This window comes from Stigmatopora nigra, chromosome 1 (assembly GCF_051989575.1).
Source record: "Stigmatopora nigra isolate UIUO_SnigA chromosome 1, RoL_Snig_1.1, whole genome shotgun sequence".
NCBI classification, from domain to species: Eukaryota; Metazoa; Chordata; class Actinopteri; order Syngnathiformes; family Syngnathidae; genus Stigmatopora; species Stigmatopora nigra.
Window position 1 is genome coordinate 21714697 of NC_135508.1, and position 25224 is coordinate 21739920.

General features: G+C 39.2%; 1 protein-coding gene across 2 annotated transcripts; it reads left to right on the forward strand.

Moving 5' to 3' along the window:
- The first annotated feature begins 792 nt into the window (after window positions 1–792).
- LOC144200918 (E3 ubiquitin-protein ligase Midline-1-like) lies at window positions 793–24500 on the forward strand. Of its 2 annotated transcripts, XM_077723309.1 has the most exons (10): window positions 6712–6972; window positions 12456–13210; window positions 15732–15827; window positions 18354–18461; window positions 19769–19917; window positions 20163–20290; window positions 20823–20966; window positions 21058–21219; window positions 21346–21553; window positions 22896–24500. In XM_077723309.1, exons 2-10 carry the CDS (start codon window positions 12524–12526, stop codon window positions 23242–23244), a joined length of 2031 nt encoding a protein of 676 aa, XP_077579435.1. In that variant the 5' UTR covers window positions 6712–6972; window positions 12456–12523; the 3' UTR covers window positions 23245–24500. The 2 variants fall into 2 exon arrangements, with proteins under 2 accessions (XP_077579428.1, XP_077579435.1); XM_077723302.1 differs by lacking the exons at window positions 6712–6972; window positions 22896–24500 and adding an exon at window positions 793–989 and having other exon boundaries at window positions 21346–21746.
- Window positions 24501–25224: the final 724 nt, after the last annotated feature.

The following is a 25224-nucleotide window of genomic DNA, read 5'->3' on the forward strand; positions in this document are numbered from 1 at the left end:
ACGCCCAACAGCTTGTTTTTTAGGCAAAGGTTAGCCAAAAACGGTTAATGTTACATTATCAGGTGTTTACTATATCAGTTGTTCGCTATTTGACGATCACTAATGTATGTTTGGTCTCGGCCCCCCAAAAAATGTGCAACTTATGTATTTTTTTTCCCTTTCATTCTGTACCTTTTGGCTAGTGCGACTTATACTCGGGTGCGACTTATAATCGGGTGCGACTTATACTCGGGTGCGACTTATACTCAGGTGCAATTTATAATCCGAAAACTACGTTCACCAATGAAGTTGGTCCTCAAAATGTCAGCACAGTTTCAAACAGATGAAAAAAAATGACTATGATTTTTTCTCTAAGGCAAAAAACTACTACTTTTGTCCACTGGCGTGGCCAAAATCATCAAAAACTTAAAAACTTAAAAAGTTACTTACGCCTGGCAACCCAAATTTTGTCTTTTGCCCAATCCAGATTGAAACTGGTTTCATCTGAACATTCCCATAGCACAATAATCTGAGTTATAGTGACACAGGTCTAAACTAAATATGTTGGTCCTTTCAAATGAGATGCCATTGACGGCATCATTTTGAACGAAAGTGATTGCAGATAGAAAATAGAGCAAAGTGCGGTCGTGCTCACACCCCTCAGGATGAATAGGACCAACTATCTGGCCACTCGCGGCCCGCATGTTTGATACCCCCGTTTCAGACAAAGCAAACGGCAGCGCTGGTTGCGCCCACCCGCTTCACGCTTGCCCGAGTCTGAACACATGACAAGCGGAAAAGCCCAAGGCAAGGAAGGGGAGGCGGGAGGGAACAAGCCGAGAGCGGGATGAGATGAGCCGGAAAAGCTCCTCAATTGTACGATTCTCGCCCACGACGTATGTCCGAATCGCCCATCCCTTCTGACGCGGTGTCTCCCACTTAGGCAAAACACCTTTACCTCTTCGTACGACACCCTCGCGTGCCTCCGCGGACCATGTGAGTCTCCGAATGTAAGTGGATCTTTGTTGTTTCAGTTGCTTTTAATTGTGAGGGTTCATTTGTCGAGGCAATAGAGCGAGGGTCCCGCGCACAATGTGTTGTCATCCCAGAGCGGGACTTTGTTGTTTTGAGGAGTTCAAGCGTTACATTCCAGCATTAGAACTATTATGACAAGCTATAGCTTGGATCATATTTTGATGAACTTTTATGCGGAATAAAAGGAAGTGACCCTCATTTAAAAAGTCTCCTCAGACTTTGAATTAGGTTTTCTTAAAGCTTAGCAACAACTGGAAAAGGACAGTTAGAGGGTTTATATCTGGGCAAAGGCAAGTTTATCTTTTATAACACAGGAACACAAGAAATGTTGACTGTGGAACAGCTTGAACAACACAAACTTGAAACTCTAGAATTTGAAGAAAGTTAACGCTCAGCCACACAAATTTATATGGCTTATTAAGTGAAACCAAAAAAATCTGAAACTACATTACATTATGATGCAAATACAAATTATTATTGATCTATTTTCAGTCAAACTGCTTCCTTAATGGCTAACTTGCACAGTTCAGGATTCTGCGTATTTAGTCTTTTTTTTTTTTACTTAATGAATGAATCATCATACATTTTACACATCAGGTTCTAACTTTTTTTTTTTTTTTACAACCTTTATACTCATCATATTTTCATATTTTGACAGACTTTTTCTAGTAATGAAATCAATTTACCTGCATTTTTTTCCCGACTACTAATTATTTCCTGACCCATATATAGATCATTTCTGTACAATCATTATCGTGAGCCTTGTTTTATAATTCATGCCTTTTCATTCTGGACTTATTAGGGCCAATTTAGAATTCACTACATTGACTATAATATAATAATAATAATAATATATATAATTTATTTTTTTTGTTTTGTTTCGGAGGGACTTTTCTGTGTTAAACATGGAGTTTGATTTCTTCAATAGCCAAAAGTTCATGCAGTACTTTGATTTAGAAACATTAAAAAGTTACAACATTAACAATGATACACTGATAAAACTTTTGGCTTCTAAAGTTCAAGTACCGTATTTTCTCGCATATTAGCCGCCTCCGCGTATAAGCTGCACCCTTAAAATGGCCTTAAAAACATTTAATTTTACAATTTCTCTCGTATAAGCCGCCCCCTGATTCACAATTTTCACCTCCATAATTCATGATTTTGGTAGGAGTCTAAATGTATTACTTTGAAGGGAAAATCTTAAGAAAAATCATCGCATTTTGGGGATATTGTATGACTCGAAAGAATCGTCTGCTGGATTGCACATTTCTAAAGGGTGTTGCTTGTGCGTAGACAAAGTGAAAAAAGGAAGTCACGTGAGCAGTACAACCAATAAGTATGTACGTAGCCGTCTAGATTATCATCCCTACATAAATGGCGGTCCCTTGAGCAGTATTTCCGATTTTCGCTATTTCGCACATGCTGGTGAAATGTGTAAGAAGGTGCAAAGCATGTGATGGGAATTGAACTTGACATGTCAAATGAATAATACAAAGTGAATGTACATTGTGGTGAATAATGCAGGACTTGGCAAAGGCGGAAGCGTATGGAGAACATCCGTATGTGTGTGCACAAATGCGTGTGTGCCCGCTGGTTAATTTTTTATTTTTATTGGTCACTTAGACGGTGAGGTGCAGCTATGCAAACTCGATAGGAGTTCCGTTTCACACGGTACAGTAAATGTGGTTCCCCAGTGGGTTAAAAATCTTAGGGATTTTTTTTAAAGGAAGAACAAACACAGTCTAGACAATTACACACCAGTCCCAGTCTTTAAAGTAGATATTGATTGTTTTAATCTTGAAGTATATTTCAATTTCCACCATTAAAAATGATGGATTGTCCAATTTATTTTAAACTGGGTGGATTGGCTTTAAATGCTCATTTTACAGTTTAATTGACAAGGCCAGACATCCAATCCTTATTGACAAGGAAGGGTGACTGATTGAAGATTGAATCACCCCAGCCCATCAAATTAATTGTTAAATCAGTGTTTGTGGTTAGATAAAATAAAGTAAAAAATGTACTTTTTCAGTATACATAGAAGTATTAACCTGATCAAAAGGACATCTAGCACTTTCAATGGGATCGAATTGGACATTTCTTGATGTCAAGATCAGGCACGTCACTTCCTATAACTTTTAAATTTTAAAAATAATTTCCTGTTGGATTGGATCGAGTCCTGTTCATTGGTCAATGTGTTGCTTTTGGGCATTTCCAGGTTACTTGTTCGTTGAGTTGCATTTTAAGGTTCCTTATGAACTCATTGGCGACCGTTTTGACTGCAGGGGGCGAAAAAACGGCTGTGACTACAGTCCCGAAAATTGAGCAACATGCAATAGTGCATCACACAAGTCCCAAAATTCAGTTTTTGGCAAAAAAATTGCTCTCTGTACAGTAGAAAAGCTACAAAATGCCTGTCAGGCAGCACAACCCCGTGTCCCGGATCAGCCCCCTATCGTGGGGCGTATACTTTGGAGACCTCTGCACTAAAAGTACATAGACCAAAATCCCAGGCATTCTGTCCTTGCAAAATGCCAATTTGGGGTTTGCTTCAAAACGACGGTTTTTAACCATATTGCAAGCCCAGCGGGTTTTTTTTCCCCTCAAGCTTTAGGGGCTTTGGCAGCAGTTCCGAGCTGCAGACCCAATCTTTTTCATACCTTGCCAAAGTCCTCCCCGTAGACTCAACAGTCTCTGCTGGAGATTCAAGAGCTTGGCATTCAAATGTCAGTCTTAAGAAAAACGCTGGCTCTTTGCCACCTTACAAAAATGACTTTGACTAAATGAGAAGGACGGGGGAGTTTAAATGACAAAAGAAGCTTTTATCTAGGTGATATTCAGCGTCTCCGTGCATTGAACGTACGAGAATGAGTGGGACGACGCTACAAGCGAGCAAACATGACATTAATCTTTACCCAGACAAATGAGGGAAAGACCTGGCGCATTGAACGCTGAGGCACTAATCAAATATATACAAACTAATCAAATAACCTGCTTCGTTCCTTTTTGCTTGAGACAATTTGTTCAGATTAAGTGCTGTTAAACTCTTTTTTTTTTGCACTTTTAATCAGAAGGCCATAGATATTTCCCGTCATGGATTGACTAATAGGTCAATAAAAATAAATTTAAAATGCTCCTAATCCTCATATTTTACCTTTTAACAGTAAATGTATTTTTCATTTATTAATAAAAAAAGGAGGACATTTTTTTATTATGTGTTTTCATTCAAGAAGCCAGTAAATATATTCTATTTATTTATTCATTAAAAAATTCAGTCAAAATTGTACAGATTCTCAATTTTTATTTTTTTTATTTTTGGGGGGGATTTAAATGTATTTTGGTGATAAAAAAAAGTAGAAAAAACAATATTCATTCGTAGATTAAAATAAAAAAATAAGATACAACTGAAAATAGTTATTTTATATTTTAAAAAATCATTTCTTTTTAACTTTTGATCGAAAATATTAAATATAACAAAATTAGCATATAAAAAGATAAAATCCATGAAACCAAAAAACATAACACAACTATACTGAAAACAAAACCAAAACGGCGTACTCCTCAAACGACTCACAGTTCTGGAGTCAATAAAGTTTGCATGTTCTCACAGGGCTTGAGTTATTTTCCTCCGGGTACTCAGATTTCCACCGACATTCCAAAAACACGGGCATATACCCCTAGTTACGTCTGTGAATGGTTGTCCGTCTCATTTACTCTACAATTGCCTGGCCACAATAGACTCTAACACCCCCCGTGATCGTTATGAGTAAATGAAAATGAATGACTCTGTAGGTTCTTAAACCATTTCCCCCCCTGTTGCCAGGTACTTTTTGGCACATGACCCTGACTTTGCAATACTTTGACTGCCTGCTCCGAGCAGGACTTTCTTCTATAATTTATTCATATCCCACTTTGCACACCAGGAGGGAAGAAAAAAAATCCTGGCTGCATTTGGGAGCTATTTTGTACAAACCACCCACACAAAAACACATCCGCAAGCACAAGACGGGCGTCTCAACTTGGTTTTGTGGCGGTTGGGTGCTTTGCTTCAGGGTAAACTCAGTGTCAATATTTGTTTTGCCTTATACATATTAAGAGGGTCATCAATGTATAAAGAAAGGTATGCAACCTGTTGAGCTCTGATTTTAGGTCATAACCCCATCACATTTCACTCATTCCTGGTGGCTTGGAAAAAAGAGAAAAAACCTCCTGCTACGCAGAATATATTTGTCCATTTTTATTCATTTAAATGAGCTGCTTTCTTCATGCAGGCAATCAATTGAAATATATATTTTCTTTAATTTTAATACAAATAGTCCTCGGGTTACAATATCCTGGAACGAACAACAACTTAAAACTCACATAGCTCACTTGATCACTTTAAAAAAAAAAAAAAAACCTCATTTATTTATGTAAAACAAAATCATGATGTTTTACCATTTTCATGTTTTTGTGCTTTGAAGCCAATGGTGACTAACTCCATATAAATTAAAAATTAATAAGTGCAACACAAAAGTGAGTTGAATTAAAGCTTCTTAGGTGGTTTATATTCTATAGTATTTTTTTATATAATTTGCTGCTTCCTAATTAAAAAAAAAGGGTTATAGTTTGGACACCACGGCCTTAAACCCTATAGAGAACCTTTTAGTCTTCCTTACACAGAACATTTGAAGTTAAGGTAAACATTCCACTTATCTAAACAGTCTAAGAGTATTATTCATAATATATTTTTTCCTATCATAGACGTTTGTTTGTAATTAACGTAATTTAACACCCCACTCATCTTGTGAGGATGAACGGTTCAGAAAATGAATGGATTTGTAATGATATCTTTTTATCATTAAGATATTAATAAGAAGGAGAAAGGGTCACAAAATCGGAAAATTCTCTTGACCCACTACGGAATATGATCTTGGACAAAATCTGAAAATTCTCTGACTCTCATCGGAATATGATTTTTGACATTTTGCAAAAATCTGAAAATTCTCTTGACCTACATGATTTTTGACGTTTGGCAGCTCTGGCAACATTTTTGCTTCGGGCACTAGTTACGATACTATAGGGATACACACCAGGATATATATAGATATATATATAGATATATAGATATAGAGATATATATAGAAATATATAGATTTATAGATATATATATATATATAGAAATATAGATATATAGAAATATATATATATATATATATATATATATATATATATATATATATATATATATATATATATATATATATATATATATATATATATATATATATATATATATATATATATATATATATATATATATATATATATATATATATATATATATATATTATAATCTTGTGTTTTTGCTGTTTTTCTTGAAAAAATAAACAACTTCTGTAAGTAAAAACATTCAGTTGACATACTTGCAGCGATGCCCCTGTTTGTGTGGGGGACGAAAAGGGCTGACTTACAACTTGGAGATTAATCCAATTTTATTTCCCTTATGTACACCTAAAATAGACTATCATCCCACAGGGGGGGATTATGATGGAGGTTGCACAAGATCACACAAGCCCACAAAGTTAAACGCTAACTTCTGATTCATGTGACAGAGACTTCTAGCGTAGTTCCGGACTCCGCCCTAAGCGGTCAAGTGATTGGCCTAAATAAAAGGCAGGGCAGATTTGAATAGGGAAAGGGGGTGGTTATGGAGGCGTGCACTTACGCTCAGTCTCTCTCCCACCGCTGTCATGATGCACTAGCTCACACAGGCGGGGTTAGGAAGCATGTCATGAGAGGTGATGACACAACGAGGGAGCCACGCTCACATCCTTGCCGACTCTTATTTTGGCTACTGGCGACTGCTTTTTGCCCAGCGTGCTCCGGAGAGAAAGCTAAGGATAGCCTGTCTTCAATTCTCGGCCTGTCATTTTTTTCTGTTCGCTTGTGGATGATGGATTTTTAACCATGTGGAAGGTAGGATGGGATATGTTGTTGTATTTTTTTAAATCTTTGTTGTGCTCTTAGTTTACTGCAAACTGATGGCATCTAGATTATCGAGAATGAAAGTATAGCAACAGGCAGATGAAGGTTTTGATTCTGTCTGGAGGGGGGTTTTCCCACTTAACTGGGAGAGTATTTGCAGGGTCAGAGGTCACAGATGTTAGCTCACAGTCTCTGTTCAAGTTCACTTTGAATGTGCTTGACAAGGTTGAGGTCGGTCTTCAGGCTCTTGCGCGCCGTGTTTGGAAATGGAAGACTTGTTTTTGTATTCCAGGGCACGGAAATGCCAGAACAGAAATGGGCCACCCCATGCTGTTGCCATAAAGTTAGTGAACGGCAGATTGCTGACCTTAATATCTTGGTTTTAACCAAGATTAACACGGGTCAGCACAAATTGTTTGAGGTTTGACAGCATTCCAATTTGCTAAAGAGAACAGACCGCATACACGGTTTGAGAACAGAAAGCCTATTGTTCACAAACTTGATGTGATTGAGAAAAACGGAGCAGTTTTGAATTCCACAACACAAAATGAGTTATGAATAGATACAGACTATTGGCCTACACTTGAAATATTGTGTTAATGTAGCTAAACGCTTTGAGCAATTCGTCCATTGATCGCACAGGGTTCGAATCCTGAAGATACTTCACCCCACTTGCCTGTGAGAGTGAGTGGTTGAACATGGTCAGAAGGGCTATTGGTGCTAATTGTGTGCCTCACTTCAGTCAGACTGCCCCATTACAGCTGTAACTACAATAGTAGCTTAGCACTTGTGTGTTTTGAAAGAATATGCAAGGTAAAATGTCTCTGAGAATACTCAAAAGTACAATATAAATACAATGGGTTATTGTTAATAATATTATAGTTGACAAATAATGTCAGGAAGAAAAAAAACGGATATGATTTTTGGAATTTGTACCAGAAATTTCAATTATAAAAAGTCGTTACATCTAAAGCAATGCATGTATTTATACAAATTGTTGCAAATCCTGATCTATAATAAAACTAGGAATTAATTAGGCAAAAAATGAAGCATAGTACATTTGCATTGAGAGTGCTAGAATTTGGACATGGGACAATGGAAATGAGGAGTACGCACAGTACTTTGTGCCAGCAGTTCTGGAATGATAATGACAGAGCTGCGGCTCTTGGGGTCTAACCAATGAATGCTGCAGGCCCATCTGTATCCCGGACTAAAAAAACGCTTTACAAGTCTTAATCTCGTAAGTGCATCAGCAATAAACGCTACATTAAGTACGGCCACGGTTATTTAAAGTCCCACTGTCATTTTCATGAGCTTTTGCTCTCTACTTACACGATAGAATCTAGTTAAATAGAATTAAAAAATAAATGAGCAAGACTCGCACAGATCCAAAAATGTGGACATTTAAAATTAACTTAACCTTTTTCTCTGCATTGTTTAAACCGATGGCGAGGTCATATGACGAAATGGAAAACGGTGGTTGAGACACGTTGTCTTTATCGTGTGGCGAGTCGGAATACGGAATTCAAAGTCTAGGATTGCATGATTCACCATAAAATTGAGGTATAAAACACAGTTTGGTTCACATAAATGCCAACTAGGTCTTGTGTGGGCCTGGACGAGTTTATTTTTGGCCCAAAAAGTTAACTTACTTTCCACCACTGATGGCACGAAAACTGTCCAAAAACAATGTACTAAATTGGACACTTAGCACCATCAATGCCACTGAAAAATTAGCATCCATAGAAAGTTTAAGTGAAATGGACATCTATAATTGTCATTAGCAGGCATCTATCAATCATTTTTCCAATAAATATTTTATTATTATTATTAAATTATTTTACACAGAAAAAGGTTCTTAGGTGGGGGCTCAGTGAATGTCAATCTATCAGTAAAAAAAAAAAAAAAAATATATATATATATATATATATCTATATATATATATATATATATATATATATATATATATATATATATATATATATATATATATATATATATATATATATATATATATATATATATATATATATATATATATATATATATATATATATATATATATATATATATATATATATATATATATATATATATATATATATATATATATATATATATATATATATATATATATATATATATATATATATATATATATATATATATATATATATAGATATAGATATATACATATACATACACATATATATATATACATACACACATGTATATATATCAAGTAACATGCCAAAAAAAAACCTCTTGGCCAGCTTTTTCCATACATTTGAATTGTTTCTTTGTTCATATGGCAAGCAATCGCCACGTGTTAGAACATGTTCCATATCTACTGGAGCATGAGTGTGACAGCTGGGCTGACCCCATCCCTCCCTCCCCCAACTCCCCCCGCCTCCGGGCTGAACCGGGTCACGGCCAGCAAACAAATCAGCAGCGTGAAATGTAATGTGAGTTATACAAGGAAGGGCTTCGGCACGATGCTCGACGTTTGTCCGTGACCAATATAGCACGCATGTTGTTGTCGCTGTTTCCTGTTTCCCATGCATGACATGTTTCGGTGCCATTGTCAAACCCGGGAATTGGGGTGAGGGGGGGATTCCAGCTGTCCGATGGGCTCATAAACTGCCGTGTTTAACAGGGAAGATAAATTTAGAATAGTAATGCTTTTTGCTGCAAAAATTACTTTTCTTTCTATAGCTTACAAACAGTAACTCAATGTTTCTTTAGGTGTCATGAATAAGACATTCCTAATGACAGACACTTTGTTTTGGTGATCTTGAACTAACAATTCGGATTAATAAACCCTTTAAAGCAAAATATTGAGATTATAATTAAAAAATATATATCATAAGAAAGCACTGGGACACTATTGTGCCCCCCCCCCCCACTACATCCAATTGTATTATTATTGTTAATGCACATATTTTGTGATTGGCAAACAGTAAGGATCATAAATAACTAAATAGAACAAAAAATTAAGTATGGAGTCCATAAAGGTGCTGCCATATTAAAATTAAAAAAAAAAAATCTATTTTCACAAAACAGCTGTTCGAATGTAAACAAAGGATGGGCGGACAAACATTTCAAACTCCAGAAAGTTTTCATTTTCAAGTAAAAAATATTCTTGATAAATATACGATCTCAAAAAGCTAATATTGATATATTGTATGGGAAATGGTTTCCACAACATCAAAAAATGATGCAAAAGAAGAAAATAGAAGCTCCATATATCAAGTAAAACACTATTTATGAACTCCCTCACATCATTTCCAACTTCTCATTCCCCACATATTTTTTTCAACGTCACATTGGGTTTTGCGAACACCATCTCCTCTAATTCGCTTCACTCACGAAACCAGCCCACCCACACGCCAGCCTCGATCATCTTCTGTTTTTGTTTTTTTTACAGCGGCACTTGCTTTGGCCGTCCACCTTTCAAAATAAGAGGCTGTCATCGGTCACAACTCAGCATGGGTGGTCTGGAATTATACAAAGGCGACTCGCATTGTGTATGTTGGATAATCAGATGCTGCCTAACACTGGAAGTGAAGTAGAAAAGGAAGTAGGCTAACGTATTAGACATCACTTAGCCATGAACCGTGGCGCTTTGGCCCAGATTAGGCATCGTGCCTGTAGTGCAAAATTTATCACATGCTTCCTCGTTTTCTTTGCAGGGAAGTGTGCCGCAAAATTGCAAATGCAGCGACATTAATTTGTGTAAAGAATTATATAATACGATACTATAAGTCACCAGGTTTTACAAACTAATTAAGTGTCAGAGTCCACCATGCAAATGAGCGAGAGAGAATATCACATTTTTTTTTTTAAAAGTCTGACTGTTACTTCTATCTTAAAAGACATATATTCACTCATTTACTTTTGGCGTATACTCAACGGTTGCGGGGGTGCTGGAGCCTATCCCAGCCCAAAGTGAGCACCAGGCGGGGCAAACCCTGAACCGGTGGCTAGCCGATCGCAAGCCACAAGGAGACAAAGGACAACCAATCATAGCTAGGGACAATTTCTCAAACAGCCTACCATGAATATTTTTTATGGATATGGGAGGAAACCGGAGGACCCAGAGAAAACCTACACAAGACCAAGAGAACATGCAAACTCTACACAGAAAACTCCGTACTTGGGTATTGAACCCTCGAACTCAAAACTGGGAGGCAGAAGCGCTAGCCACTTGCCTCCCGGGCTGCCCTAATATCATGACTTTTTATATTTTTATATTACCGTGACTTTTATATATTAAGTGACAGGGCGGGGTTGAATTACAAGTTTGACAATAAGCAAATTGGAAGCGTGCAAATTTGTCTTTGGCATTACAGTTGCTTATTTTGTGCCCCCAAGGCCTGTTTGCTATTTTTGCGTGTTTGCAACATCCCTAGTGACACACGCAGGGGCATGATTACGTACGCCAGGTCAACAGGGATGACCTACTTCTTTTGCCACAGCCGCTCGCCGAATCATGAGAGAAATTACTCGTCATTTTGCATGACTATTGTGCCATTAGTAATGTCCTTTGGGATTTAAAAAAAAATACATTGTACACATAGAAAAGAAGTGGAAATTGCAACACACTGATGTGTAAGACACTTGTTTTGTGATTTTAAAAGAATTGTTTGTTTTGTGATTTTAAAAGAATCAAAAAAATGAATTTGAGTTGTTAAAGAATGTGCAAGGGGAAAATAGGAATAAGGACTCGTTTCTGTCATTCAATCAGCTGTGTAGCGCCTCTTAGTGTGGCATCTTGGTACTGAATGTAGTCAAGGATTTTACTTGAGCATCCTATAATTCTGGGGTTTTACTGAACCCTGGTGGACACTGGCAGTTATGGCAAGTTAAGGCATCGAATGAAAAACTACCGTTTTTTTTCTCGCATATAAGCCAACACATGTAAGTACTCCATCAATAATGAGAGTTTGTATACAAGTGTTGCCTAAATGGATATTGATAATAGTCATTGTCAGAATTCTGAAATACTATTTATTCTTTTGTTTTATATTTATATAGTTAATTTTTAGAAGGTCTTTTGTCAAGGTGGAATTGTCAAACTTATATTTCATGGGGTTTTATTTGAGAATATTTTGGATTAATTTGATTAGCTAGCACATTAGACTAGACTAAATAGTTTAACAAGGCATAAGTGAACATCAAATTTATCAGTCATATAGGCCACAAAAATGACTATTTGTTAGACAAATGTGCTTCAAATAGCTCAACGTATTCCTGACTACTAGTCATCATTGTATTTCTGAAATACTATTTAGCATTTTCATTGATTTTATGAATCGTTTATCCTCACGAGTGTCACAAGAGGGTGATGCTGGAGCCAATCGCAGCTAACAATTGCCAGTGGGGCGAGGAGACGTCACCCTTTCAATCGGGCGCTCTTTGAGTTGTTTTTGTTTGGACTTCTGTTGACCCGCTGATATATTTGTGTCCGGCAGATATTTGAACGGTCCCCCTGGATCTTCGCGTGGTTGCGCCTCACCCCGCCCGCTTTCCCCTGAACAGGATGGACACTCTGGAGTCAGAGTTGACCTGCCCAATCTGCTTGGAGCTCTTTGAGGACCCGCTGCTGCTCCCCTGCGCCCACAGCCTATGTTTCGGCTGCGCCCACCGCATCCTGGTCTCGCACTGCGCCACCAACGAACCGGTCCAAAGTATCAGCGCTTTCCAGTGCCCCACGTGCAGATATGTCATCTCCCTGAGCCCCGAGCGAGGACTGGAAGGACTGAAAAGAAACGTGACCTTGCAGAACATCATCGACCGAGTCCAGCAGGCCTCCTCTTCGGGCGGGCCCAACTCGCCCGGGGACGAAGACGGCGAGCGCTCGGCCCTGGTGCCAGTCAGCGCCGCCATGTCAGAGCCGGGAACCCCACCGGAGCCGGTCCAGTGCCAATTCTGCGAGCAGGACCCGCCGGAAGTGGCGGTCAAGACGTGCGTGACGTGCGAGGTGTCGTACTGCGAGGAGTGCCTGAGGGCCACGCACCCCAACAAGAAGCCGTTTACCGGACATCGACTGATCGAGCCGATGCAGGGCTCGCAGCTGCGAGGCCTTCAGTGCTTCGAGCACGAGGAGGAGAAGGTCAACATGTACTGCGTGACCGACGAGCAGCTCATATGCTCCCTTTGCAAACTGGTGGGACGGCACCGAGACCACCAAGTGGCGGCGTTGGGCGAGCGCTTCGAAAAACTCAGGGTGAGCATTTTCCATTGGATTTTCTTATTTTCACCCAGGTGGGTGTTTAATGGGTCGGCATCGCAGTTCTAGGGTGCTGGGTTTAAATCCAGGTCAGCCTACATGTGTGGAGTTTCCCCCTAGGCCTGCTTGCGCTTCCTACGAGTACTCTTGTTTCCTTCCAAATTCCCAAAAACATGCATGGGAGAATCTAAATCGCCCCCTTTACTCCAATTGATGGCGAGAGGCGTCCAATCCAATTTGACTGGCTCGGCTAGCCTATTCTAGTCAGCACGCACATCTTCTTCCTCTGACCCACTTTTAATTTTCTATTCCAACTCAAGATACAATGAAGTCATTGCACTTCCATTACCACTTTCCAGTAAAACATACCTCCTCTAATTACATTATCAGTTTCATCTATGCAGAGGCGAACTGTTAGCGATAATATTTTAACTGCAATATTTCAATCGTTATGGATCTGGATTGCATCTTGAAAATTGATTTTTGAAGCCTACCAAGATTTAATCATTTCATTATTGTGAAAAAATGGCTGGACACTTGGACTTTATCAAGTGTGACGCCACACTGGTTAGACTTTACAATACAAGAAGAAATCATCTGAAGGTCAAAGTGTTAAAGCGCCATTCCTCACGGCAAAGATTTGCCCCCCCGGACAACACTCTGGATTGATTGCCAATTATTCACTTGCTACACAGAGCGACAGACCAACCTATAAAATATTTTTGGCAGTAATATTGAAGCTGAAAATGACACTTTCTGCATCCTCCCATCCATTCACGTGAAAAGAAATCAGTCACCGCTACTGTCCATAAAAGTCCCATCACATTCATGCAACACTATTTTTTTGGGGGTGAACTTGACTGAAAACGTCCAATAGGGCTTTTAGATGTCAGCTTTTATAATTAAAACTTCAAAATGTCCTCGCACTCAGGTTTTCTCCGTTCCATTTTGGACTCTGACAAGTTAAGGGGGAGAAAAATGTGACCCATTTCACGGCTCTTACTTTTGCTCTGATGTGCTGTGAATTTGAGATATCGGAACGTCTCTCTCTCGCCCTCACTTTCGCTCTTTCACCCTTTACTTAACGCGCACACACACCAACAGAATGAAAAAAGGAAAGATATAACTACGATACTTTCCTCTTTCAGTGAAAGGCTGATAAGAGTCAAAGGGGTTATTGTGGGAATACTCATCCTTTTTCAAAGATAAAATTACCTAGGAGGCACTTGTGAAAAACAAAAACAAAAAACAGAACTGGAATGATAGGTGGAAAAAGGAAAGGATATGGGAAAAAAATGCTTGTTGACTTTAGTCATCAACTGCAATGGTCAATGGGATGTACAATTTAGCATTATAACTATCACAAATGGCCAAATTTTGAGGGTCTCAGACTCCATCTTGTGATCCCGATCACAGGATTTTTGGTAAAACTAATAACCTCATAAAAATTCAGTGCTGCCTAAAGTCAAAAATCATATTCCGTCCTAAATTTTCCAATTAGTGGAATTTACCAGCGACGCACACAAAAATTAAGCTCAATATCTCTTTTTCTAATTATTTTTAAATAGTTTCCCTTTTTCCTATTTGATGGAAAAATACTAGCGGCCCTGCGTTTAAGTGGTTAGCACATAAGCCTCACAGCTCTGGGGTTTCCGGGTTCAAATCCAGGTCAGTCCAGAGTTGGCACCTTCTCCCTGGGCCTGAGTGGGTTTTGTCCGGGTACTCCGGTTTCCTTCCACATTCCCCAAAAACATGCATGATAGGCTGATTAGACACTCTAAATTGCCCCTAGGTTTGAGTGTGAACGGTTGTCCATCTCCTTGTACCCAGTGATTGGCTGTCAACCGATTTAGGGTCTCCGAAAGTCTGCCGGGATAGGCTCCAGCACCCTCTGTAACACTTGTGAGGATAGGCGGTTCAGAAAATGAATACATGTCTTAGGGTCACTAAAATGCCATGCACACAATTGTAGCTATTTGAAAGAAACTTGGACAGACGTTACGTCAAATCAGCTTAAACGTTACTAATTAGGCGAAAGGCCACATTTTATGATGACCACTAGTATGGCGTCGATCTGAGAAAAGAATCGGGTGGGGAAAGTGGAAGAGGACGGCGCTGACGTGCCGTCACCTGTTTGCCGCTTCGTTAGCCGCGAGCACTGCGTGCTCTCTCGTAGGAAGGCAAAAAAGCTTTTGATGCCTGATTTGCCGCTTGGACGGGTTTGCGCATGGCTCGCTGCTCAGTGGAGCGACTGTCCCATTCCTTCGCTACTGCGTCTGAGGCTTGGACGGGACGGGATGAGAAGGCAGTGCAGGGACGAGGGTTATTCCGCTCGCGCTGAGGTATGAAAATGTACATTTCAACCCAAAAATGAGGCCTTTTTTACATGGGCTTCAAAAATGTATTTCCAAGATTTAGCTTTTGTTTTGAGAGAAAGCACTCGAAACTTACTTGGTGGGGCGGAAACCGTTGCCCGGATTGTTTCTAATTTATCCCGACTCCATTCTCTTTTCTTCAGCAAGCCTTGGATTCCAACTTGAGCAATCTGATCAAGAGGAATAGCGAGCTGGAGTCGCTAATGGGGAAACTGATTCAGACATGTCAACATGTGGAGGTGAGTGGTCGCCTAAGGCTTATTACATCACTTCCATTTAAATTCTAGTCCAGGGGTCAGCAACCTGTTTGACCCCCTCCAAATTTAAAAGTAAAAATAACTGAAAAATTACTTTTTCTTTTTGGGTCATTTCAACAAAATTTGAATTTGAATTATTCTAAAAACATTGCTACAATGTTGCTAATCATGCAAAAAATATGATTACAGAGGTGCTATTGGTACATTTAAGCTTACAGGTTAGCTGAGAGCCAAGATGCTCACGAGCCATAGGTACTAGTTAGGTTGACATCACCCTACCAATGTTTTTCTTACCTTGACTGGATTGTAACCTTACTATATTACCGCTTAAAAGTCTCAAACTGGATAAAGAGGTCAACAATCTGTATTCGTTGTGACAGTTTCAATGTCCCTTTAACGCTTCTGGATTAGTAGAATCATATTCGTGTATCTGATATTGAATGCAAAAAAATGTCTATATGACATAATATGGTGACTCATTCATGCATTACAATAAACACACACACAACACTTAATGTCTATATAACATAATATGGTGACTCATTCTTGCATTACAAAACACACACACACACAACACTTATACAAGTATGGCCGCTCTACTTTAAGACTGTTCACTGACACTCATAAAAAAATAAAAAATAGCAACGCCTCCAGGTTCAAACTGCAGCTGCGTCTTTTCGGCACTAATGGAGAGCGGCATTTTTGCCTGGCCTGGCTCTTTAAAACTGCAAGACTTATTTACTTACTGCATTTCATCAAGATTTTGTTATACCAAAGTGTAAGTGTGTGTGTGTGTGTGTGTGTGTGTGTGTGTGTGTGTGTGTTTTGCTAGACGTGATGAAGCATGAAAAATACGCAAAAGAAAAAAAAACAGTCATGAATAAATGATGCGCCAAACAAGTGGTGGAAGACACTTGTCCTACTTGTCTGTCCCCTCCAACTCCCCCTGTTCACACACACTATATACTCTGAAAATAGCTTAAAGAGAGTCCATCTGAATAATGTTGTCTTCGGCTTTGATGCGGGTTGGAAATGACATGCCGGGTCATACAGAAAATTCACTGCACCGACAGTCCCTCCAGCATCATTCGGGTTTCTCATTGCCTTTTCTACAATGCTCGATTGGTCTGCAATGCAAAAAGGTTGAACTGGCGCCATGTTTTTTCAGTGTTTAAAACAGGGTTGTCGAACTTAGTTTGGGTCGCAGGACACACTAATGCATACTAGATCTCACGTGGGCCAGGTTGTTTTATTTTTGTCCCAAAAAAAGATAACTTAAATGCTGCTATCGATGGCGCAAGATGTCCAATCCGTTTGGAGTGGGAGGGGCCAATGAACGAACTTTATCTTACTAGTAAACTAGAAATCTTAGTTGTTTGAATGCGAAACTCCAATCTAATGAGCAAACAATAATAATTATAATGGAAAAAATAAAAGGCTCATCTCATTTTCTGAAACTGCTTCACTAGGGTGGCGGGGGTGCTGGAGCCTATCCCAGCTGACTTCAGGCCAGTGGTTGGGGACACCCTAAATTGGTGGCCAGCCAATCGCAGGGCACAAGCAGACAAACAAACCTTTAGAATGTGGGAGAAAACCGGAGTACCCGGGGAAAATCCATGCAGGCCCGGAGAGAACATGCAAACCCCACACTTGTGGACTGACCTGGATTTGAATACAAGGTCTCCCTCTGTCAAGCCGACACGCTAACCACTCAGTTAGTGCACATTCAATTGAATTGAATTCAATTTGTTTTAAACATCCGTTTCTGTGTCACAATTGTATTGCAGATTTAGATCAGTTAGTTTACCATCTTAAATTGCTTGTTTTTTTTTTAAATGTACTGATCACACCTTAAATGATAAATCTACGCCAAATGACAACAAGAAAGATATGACATCTAGCAGGTGAATGTACAATTAAGTGCTAGTAAAGTACGTATCTCAAAACTAAAATTGTCAAAGGTTTTGAAGTGGCGAATGAACGAACGTTATTTGAAAGATTTACTCCGTGGAATAGCCCAGTGCTTCTCAAATAGTGGGGCGCGCCCCCCTGGGGGGGCGTGGTGCGATACCTGGGGGGGGGGGGCGCGTGTAACCCTGGGGAACAGGATTTTATTCGGCCGTACTAGTATAAAGTGTAATTGCGCATCCACTACAGTAGCTGGCAGTGGCGCTCTCATTTATTTTTTTACTTCAGGCATTGATGCACTTGAAATCTTTTCTGTTGAAGACTTAAAACAAGATTTAATAAAGTTATTCTTTGTAAGTTTGACTATATTTCTTTCTTTTTTTCCATTTTCTTTAATGTTAATAAGGATAAAATGTTGTACTTATAACAATTTTATAAAATGATTTTATTTATAGTCACGGTGGGAAGTGGGGGAGGGGGGGGGGGTAGTTTTGTACTTGCCTAACAGAAAATAATTGAGAAGCACTGGGATAGCCCCTCCTCTCCCCTAGAGGTCAAAGAAACACTTGCAAGTATCTGACACTTTGGATTCCCTCGCAGGTGAATGCATCCCGGCAGGAGGGCAAACTGTTGGATGAGTGTGACACTCTCATCGACATCATCCAGCAGAGAAGACAGATCATTGGCAACAAAATAAAGGAAGGGAAGGTGAGGAGACTTGGCGCTGGAAATACGTATTGATCCAAAAAAAGTCCTTTCTTTGCTTCAAATTCCGTACTCTTTTCACCTCATTCTTTTACCGGCAGCATTTATTTATGGGATGGCAGAGAGTACTCCAAAGTAGGATCTGCAGAGCAGAGTGATTATACGTGTACTACTGTAAACATTTTATGAAGCATATAACGGTACTTTTATAACTTATAGCATTATTTTACAGTGTAAAGTAACATAGTTTGGACCATTCTTATTCTTTAAATAATGTAAACTAGAGTGGTAAAAGTACCGGATTTTTACAGAGATTACGACGTAGATGCCAAATTGCTGACAAAATGTCCTCTGACCTAAATTCAGCCTGACCTCAATCTGTCTCTTAAAATCTCTTTCTGTAGAAGCAGAGGATGGAAATTGTGTTTATTTTAATGCCATATTTAAACCCACAATTAAATAACTCCCACACATCAATTGCTTATAATGTAGACTGCACCAAGATAGAAAACTTTTAATTAATTTAGTTATTGGTTAATCATGGTATGAAATTTCCTTCAGCGTCATTTAGTTGCTGTATAACAGTACCCTTGTCACTAATATTATTTATACTATTACAGCTCCATCTAGTGGATGTATGACACGTTTTTTCAACCACTACCATGACAACTACAACTATGACTACTACAACTACTACTACTACAACAACTACTACTACGGCGACTAAAACTACTACTACGACGACGACTACTACTACCACTACTACTACGACCACTACTACCACTACTACTACGACCACTACTACCACTAACACTACGACCACTACAACTACGACGACTACAACCACTACTACTATGATCTCCATGACTACTAGGACTATGACAAACACGACTAATACGATGATTACTACTAACACTACTACTAGTACAGCTCCATCTGGTGGATGTATAACACAACTCCTAACCAATACTACTATTACTACTACATCTCCACCTAGTGGACGGATAAAACAATAAACTACTACTACAGCTCCACCTAGTGGATGGATAAAACAATAAACTACTACTACTACTATTACCATCACGACCACTACCACGTCGTATATTTTAAATATGAAACATTTTAAGGTCGACCGTTCATTGAAGATGTGCTTTTTAGTGCAGAAAATATATGTTACACTATCTTAACGTTTTTATTTATGGGTCAGTGCTAGGATTCAGTAGGCGTTCCCCAGTCAATATAACTCCTGGCGCTTGCTAGGGTTGATGCTATTATATTTAGCATGTTTCCTTTGTATTTCCACTCTTCAGGCGCAAAGGCTACGAAAGCTGGCCCAACAGATCTCCAACTGCCAGCAGTGTATCGAGAGGTCCTCTGTGGTAATCACACAAGCTGACCAGACGCTAAAAGAGAGCGACCATGCCCGCTTTCTGCAGACAGCCAAAGGCATCAACGAGAGGTCAGGCAACCCACGCATGAGCGAAAAGTACCAGTAAAAGGGGTTAATTCAAAGAACTGAGATGGTTACAACGCGGACAAGAAGAGTCGGCGTGAAAACTTGGTGTCGACCCCATCTACCATTAAACCTAATTTTACGCTTAACCTTCACGAAAGCCGTTCAATCGATTTCGCCAACCGTGAACGCACGCCGAGGAAGAAAAAAAAATGGAATGTGCATTTGAAAAATGTTTGTTTTTCTCCAAGGGTTTCCATGGCAACCGCCTCAACCCAAGTTCTTCTTCCTGAGATACACCTGACTGACACGTTCGACAACTTTGCCCTGGATTTCACCCGAGAAAAGAAACTGCTGGAAAGTCTGGATTACCTCACTGGTAATTTGCAAATCATATAGGTTCAAATAAGAAACGCAAATGTAACCAGAAAAATAATAATAGTAATAAAAAGGCAGATAAATGTATTTTTCGTTCACATTGAACGTTGATTTTAGATTTTAATTAATTTAGCTCAGAAAATTGAAGGTAGCATTTGCTAATTAGGTTTTAACATTCATATCTGTCACAATTTCAATTGCAGGTTTAGACAAGCAGTTTATTACCTTAAATGATCATAATTCTGAGTTACAGTTTAAAATAAATTCCACTATTCCAGTTGACTACAAGAAAATGTCTTAGTGTTGCACCAATACCATTATTTAGCTCCCAATACCAATTTTGTTGTACCAACCTAATGCCTATATTGCAGTGCTATGATCTTTTTTGTTAAAAAAAAGTTTTCCTTTTAATGGTCAATGACTGCTTACTCACGAATGTTAGCCACTCCATTGTCTGGTACGACTGTAAAAATTATTCAATTCAGGCATTTCAAATGATCCCAAAAATAATTCCCACCATCTTTTTTTTATAGCTCCATCTGCTCCGTGCATTAGAGAAGAACTGTGCACAGCGTCGTACGACACCATCTCGGTACATTGGACGTCTGACGACGAATTCACCATCGTGTCGTACGAGTTGCAGTATGCCATATTCACGGGACAGTCTAACATTGCCAGTAAGTGCCTGTGGAAAAAAAAAAAACCCTCCTCCTGTGCAGCAAAGTGAAAAAAATCGACTAATTTAGTCATCAATATCCTCCCTCTCAGGTCTGTGCAATTCACTGGACAGTTGGATGATTGTGCCCAACATCAAACAGAACCACTACACTGTGCACGGCCTGCAGAGTGGCACAAAGTATATCTTTGTTGTCAAGGCGATTAACCAAGCGGGGAGCCGAAGCAGCGAACCGGGGACTCTCAAGACCAACAGTAAGTTGCCGACTAAGGAAAACTCGCAAGTCAATCGATACCTCGAAAAAAAAAGGTTTGCTCTTAAAATGGTCACGCTTCAGTATATCTAGTTATACCTGCCATTTTCCACCCATTTCCTGCCAGGCCAACCTTTCAAGCTGGACCCCAAATCTGCACACAAAAAGTTGAAAATTTCCCATGACAACCTGACGGTTGAGCGTGACGAGAGCACTTCGAAAAAAGGCCACGGCCAGGACCGCTTCTCCAGCCAGAGCAGCTACGGTGTGGTGGGCAACGTTTACATCGACAGTGGGCGACACTATTGGGAGGCCATGATAGGAGGGAGTACATGGTGAGTTTTGATCTGTACCCAACAAATGCGACTTACTAACTGGTTCTGTCACAGCCGTTCTACTGAGTTTTATTCATTCCTTTATTTTCTGAACTGCTTATCCTCACAAGGGGGTGCTGGAGCCTATCTCAGCCAACTATGGGCAGCAGGCAGGGGACACCCTGGATGGTTTGTCAGCAAATTGCAGGGAACACAGAGGCGAATGACCATTCACAAACTACTTATTTATTGACAATTGATTTATGAGTTGTTATTATTAATGGGTTTTTTAATGCATGAGTTGTTGTGATAATTTATTATTTATTTGTTTGTTGTTGTTATTGTGCACATCGTGGTGAGGCTTTAAATCTCATGATGCTGGTATAATAACAATAAAAGCATTACATTAAATTAAATGGAATACTCACAGTCATTTTAGAGCAGAGGTGTCCAACGCCGGTCCACTATCCAGTCCAGTTTTCCATGTCTCCTACCTCAACCACACCTGAATCAAATGATCAACACATCAGAAATCTTCTAATCTTTGCTGATTTCTTGGTCAGTATCTATTTTGAGCAATTGTTCCTCTTACTATTGGTTACCGTTTTTCCTGGGGAACGCATTAATATGCACAGGCGAGCACAAACAATTTGGATGCAATCACCACAGACAAACGTGCATATGTGCAAATGGGGAAATCTGTTGAGGCAATGTACTCGTGCGCCCTCTAGCGGACCGCCAACGTTAGAGGAGACAAAGTTTAAAGCAGAACATTGAATTGAATGCTTTTGTTATTATTATACAAGTATAATGAGATGTAAAGCTTTCACTTCGGAGTGCACAAATAACAACAACAAACATAACAAATAAATAATCAGTAAATAATGATTAAACAATATGACTAGATGTCCTATGTACCCCAAAATAACTATGCATTGCTAAATTTTCAATGTATTTTCAAACAGCTGGCTAACAAAAGTTATTTCATAGCATCGATAACTCAATATCCTGGTTTTTAGCCATGCATAGCCATTTTTTTTAGGAAAGAAAACATTTGTGAATGCCTAAAAATTAAACAAGATTAGAATATTTATCTTACGATACCTTTGGTGGCGTCTTCCAAATTGCCTCAAAATGTCTAGAAAGCAGGACTCATTTACAGTTCAGATTTGGATCACACTTGAAATTTACATGAGTTGGGACACACTTTGGCGCAGTGTTGTGATGTAACCAGGCTCCAAATATAGGCTGCAAACTGTCAATTGCCACAAACACGCATTCTGTTATACGGGAAACTCCTTAGTGATTTCCCAAGTTTGTTTGGAAATGTTTCACTCACCCCCCAAAAATCTTTTTCTTGTAGGTACGCCGTAGGTATTGCGTACAAGTCGGCGCCGAAACACGAGTGGATTGGCAAGAACTCGGCCTCGTGGGTGCTCTGCCGCTGCAACAACTCCTGGGTGGTCCGCCACAATAGCAAGGAGCTGGCCATCGAGCCTTCGCCACATCTACGCAGGGTGGGCATCCTTCTGGACTACGACGCCGGCTGCCTGACCTTCTACGACGCGGTGGGCTCACAACACCTGCACACCTTCCACGTCTCCTTCGCACAACCCGTGTGCCCCGTGTTCAACGTTTGGAACAAATGTCTGACCATCCTCTCCGGCCTCCCGATTCCAGACCACCTGGAGGGACACGAGTCTCAAGATTAAGCAGGACCACCCAACACTTGTTCCGTATTTGAAACGTCCCTTCCCCTCCCTGGGTTTTTGTTGCATATATATGGAAGTTAGTCTGTGCCATTAATCATTCAGATTCAGGTCTAATGTGTGGAGTTTGTTTATTGTTGTTCTACCTGGGCTTGTATGGGTTTTCTCTGGGTACTCTGGTTTCCGCCCATATCCCAGAAACATGCATGCTAGGCTAATTGTATGCTAAATTGTCCTTTAAATAACTCCTTTTTTATACTGAACTCTCCCAATTTATTTTTTGTTTTTTTTAAATATAAGATTTTTTTCCCCTCAGTTTTTTCGAGATGAGGAATTTTTCTCACTCAATTTTGACACCAAAACGAATACATTTGGAAGTTCAGAGCTGGATAAAGTTGGAATTCCAGAGCTACAAAAAAATTCACAGTTTAAAAAGTCCAATTCCAATGGCACAGATTTACTTCCATTAAAAATCTCCACAAAAGTCAAGGTTGAAGTACTGTACTTGTGTTTTAAATTGTTTTGACTCAATAATAATCCTAACCTGGATCAACTACAAACATTCACAATAAATGACAAGTATTAAACATTACTACATCAAGTTATAGGAGTTTGCACATGTGAAAAGGGAACTTGCAATTCATTTCATACTAACGTAGATATTTTTTTTTATTTGACAACGTGCTAATCACGTTGAAAGGACCAAAGTAGGTGTTTCATCTGTCCAGATTACTTTTGAATTTCTTAAATCAAGAATAAGGAAAAACACACTAAATATGCGATTCACTAGTTTATTTATCATAATAAGTTCCGATGCTGGTTTAATAAAATGCATTTTTTCCTTTTTTTTCCTTTTGCTAACCTATCTTTAATGAGTACTTTAAAAAATATATATTGCACACACATGACCATTAAATACATTTCTATACATAACCTGTATTTTCCGCCATGGTTTACAATTGTGTTGATAGTTGAAAAATAAAGTTTACATCCTCTTACAAATTAGTTTTAAACATGACCACTATTATTTTTAAGACTATTAAAATTCCTTAATTTCCACTGTAAATAGCACCATTTGGTTGTGTGTATATTTTCTAGTCAAAACAGATTGGACGTCTATTGACGTCAATGGCAGCTAATGAAAAGAACGCTATGCCCATACCCCGATGTCTTCTCCCTGCATGAACAAATCATAGAGAAATTAAAGGGTGTCAACTCACTTATTTCCAAAATAAATTTTAATATGTACAATATGAAAACATGGCCTATTTTTCTCCAGGAAAGAAAAGTTGAATTTTTTTTCCTCACTAAACAGAATTGAAATTGAAAAAAAATAGCCTAACTTGGGTGAATATAACTTAAACGCACTACTTCAAAAATGATTGTTTGTAATTCTAACTAATTTTGAATTAGTCAATAGGGACGAAAATGAAGCACTTTTCCAAGTCATGGTCCGACTTTGTGTTTGACTTTGTTCTCACGTGGTGCACGCAATGACACGCAGCTGCAAAAGTTTTTATTAGCATTTTTTTAAAAAAACGGGTCCGATGGAGCTCACAGCATTCTACAGATTGCGTGTTTGACTTTAAGGGGACCTTGAGTGCGAGTTGACGGCCATGACGCTGTCGCCAGCTTGATTCCCCCCATTCCTGTGGATATTGGATGTTGAACCATTGACCTTTATCTGCAAGACCACTTGGTTGTCCTCAAGGCAAACATTGACCCATAGTTTATGGACATAAAAACGCCCAGCAGATGGCACTGGAAATTCAGGCCAAACATGCTGCATCCCTCTTCCAAACCCTTGGAAATAGAGTAGGGGGGCTCTAACTTTGTTTGCTCAAAGATCTACTTTCCAAGGAGCCAAATTTGCACGCGCTTCAAGTCCCATATAAAACTCAGCCTGAATAGGCTCCAGCACCCCTTGTGACCATAATCAGCATAAAGCGGTTCAGAAAATGAGATGAGAAACCGATATTTTCC

Coding starts and splice junctions, on each gene's coding strand:
- LOC144200918 (XM_077723309.1), top strand. CDS start 12,524: ATGGACACTCTGGAGTCAGAGTTGACCTGCCCAATCTGCTTGGAGCTC. Junction 19,918..20,162: donor GCCAAAGGCATCAACGAGAG/GTCAGGCAACCC, acceptor TTTTTCTCCAAG/GGTTTCCATGGCAACCGCCT. Junction 21,554..22,895: donor ATGATAGGAGGGAGTACATG/GTGAGTTTTGAT, acceptor TTTTTCTTGTAG/GTACGCCGTAGGTATTGCGT.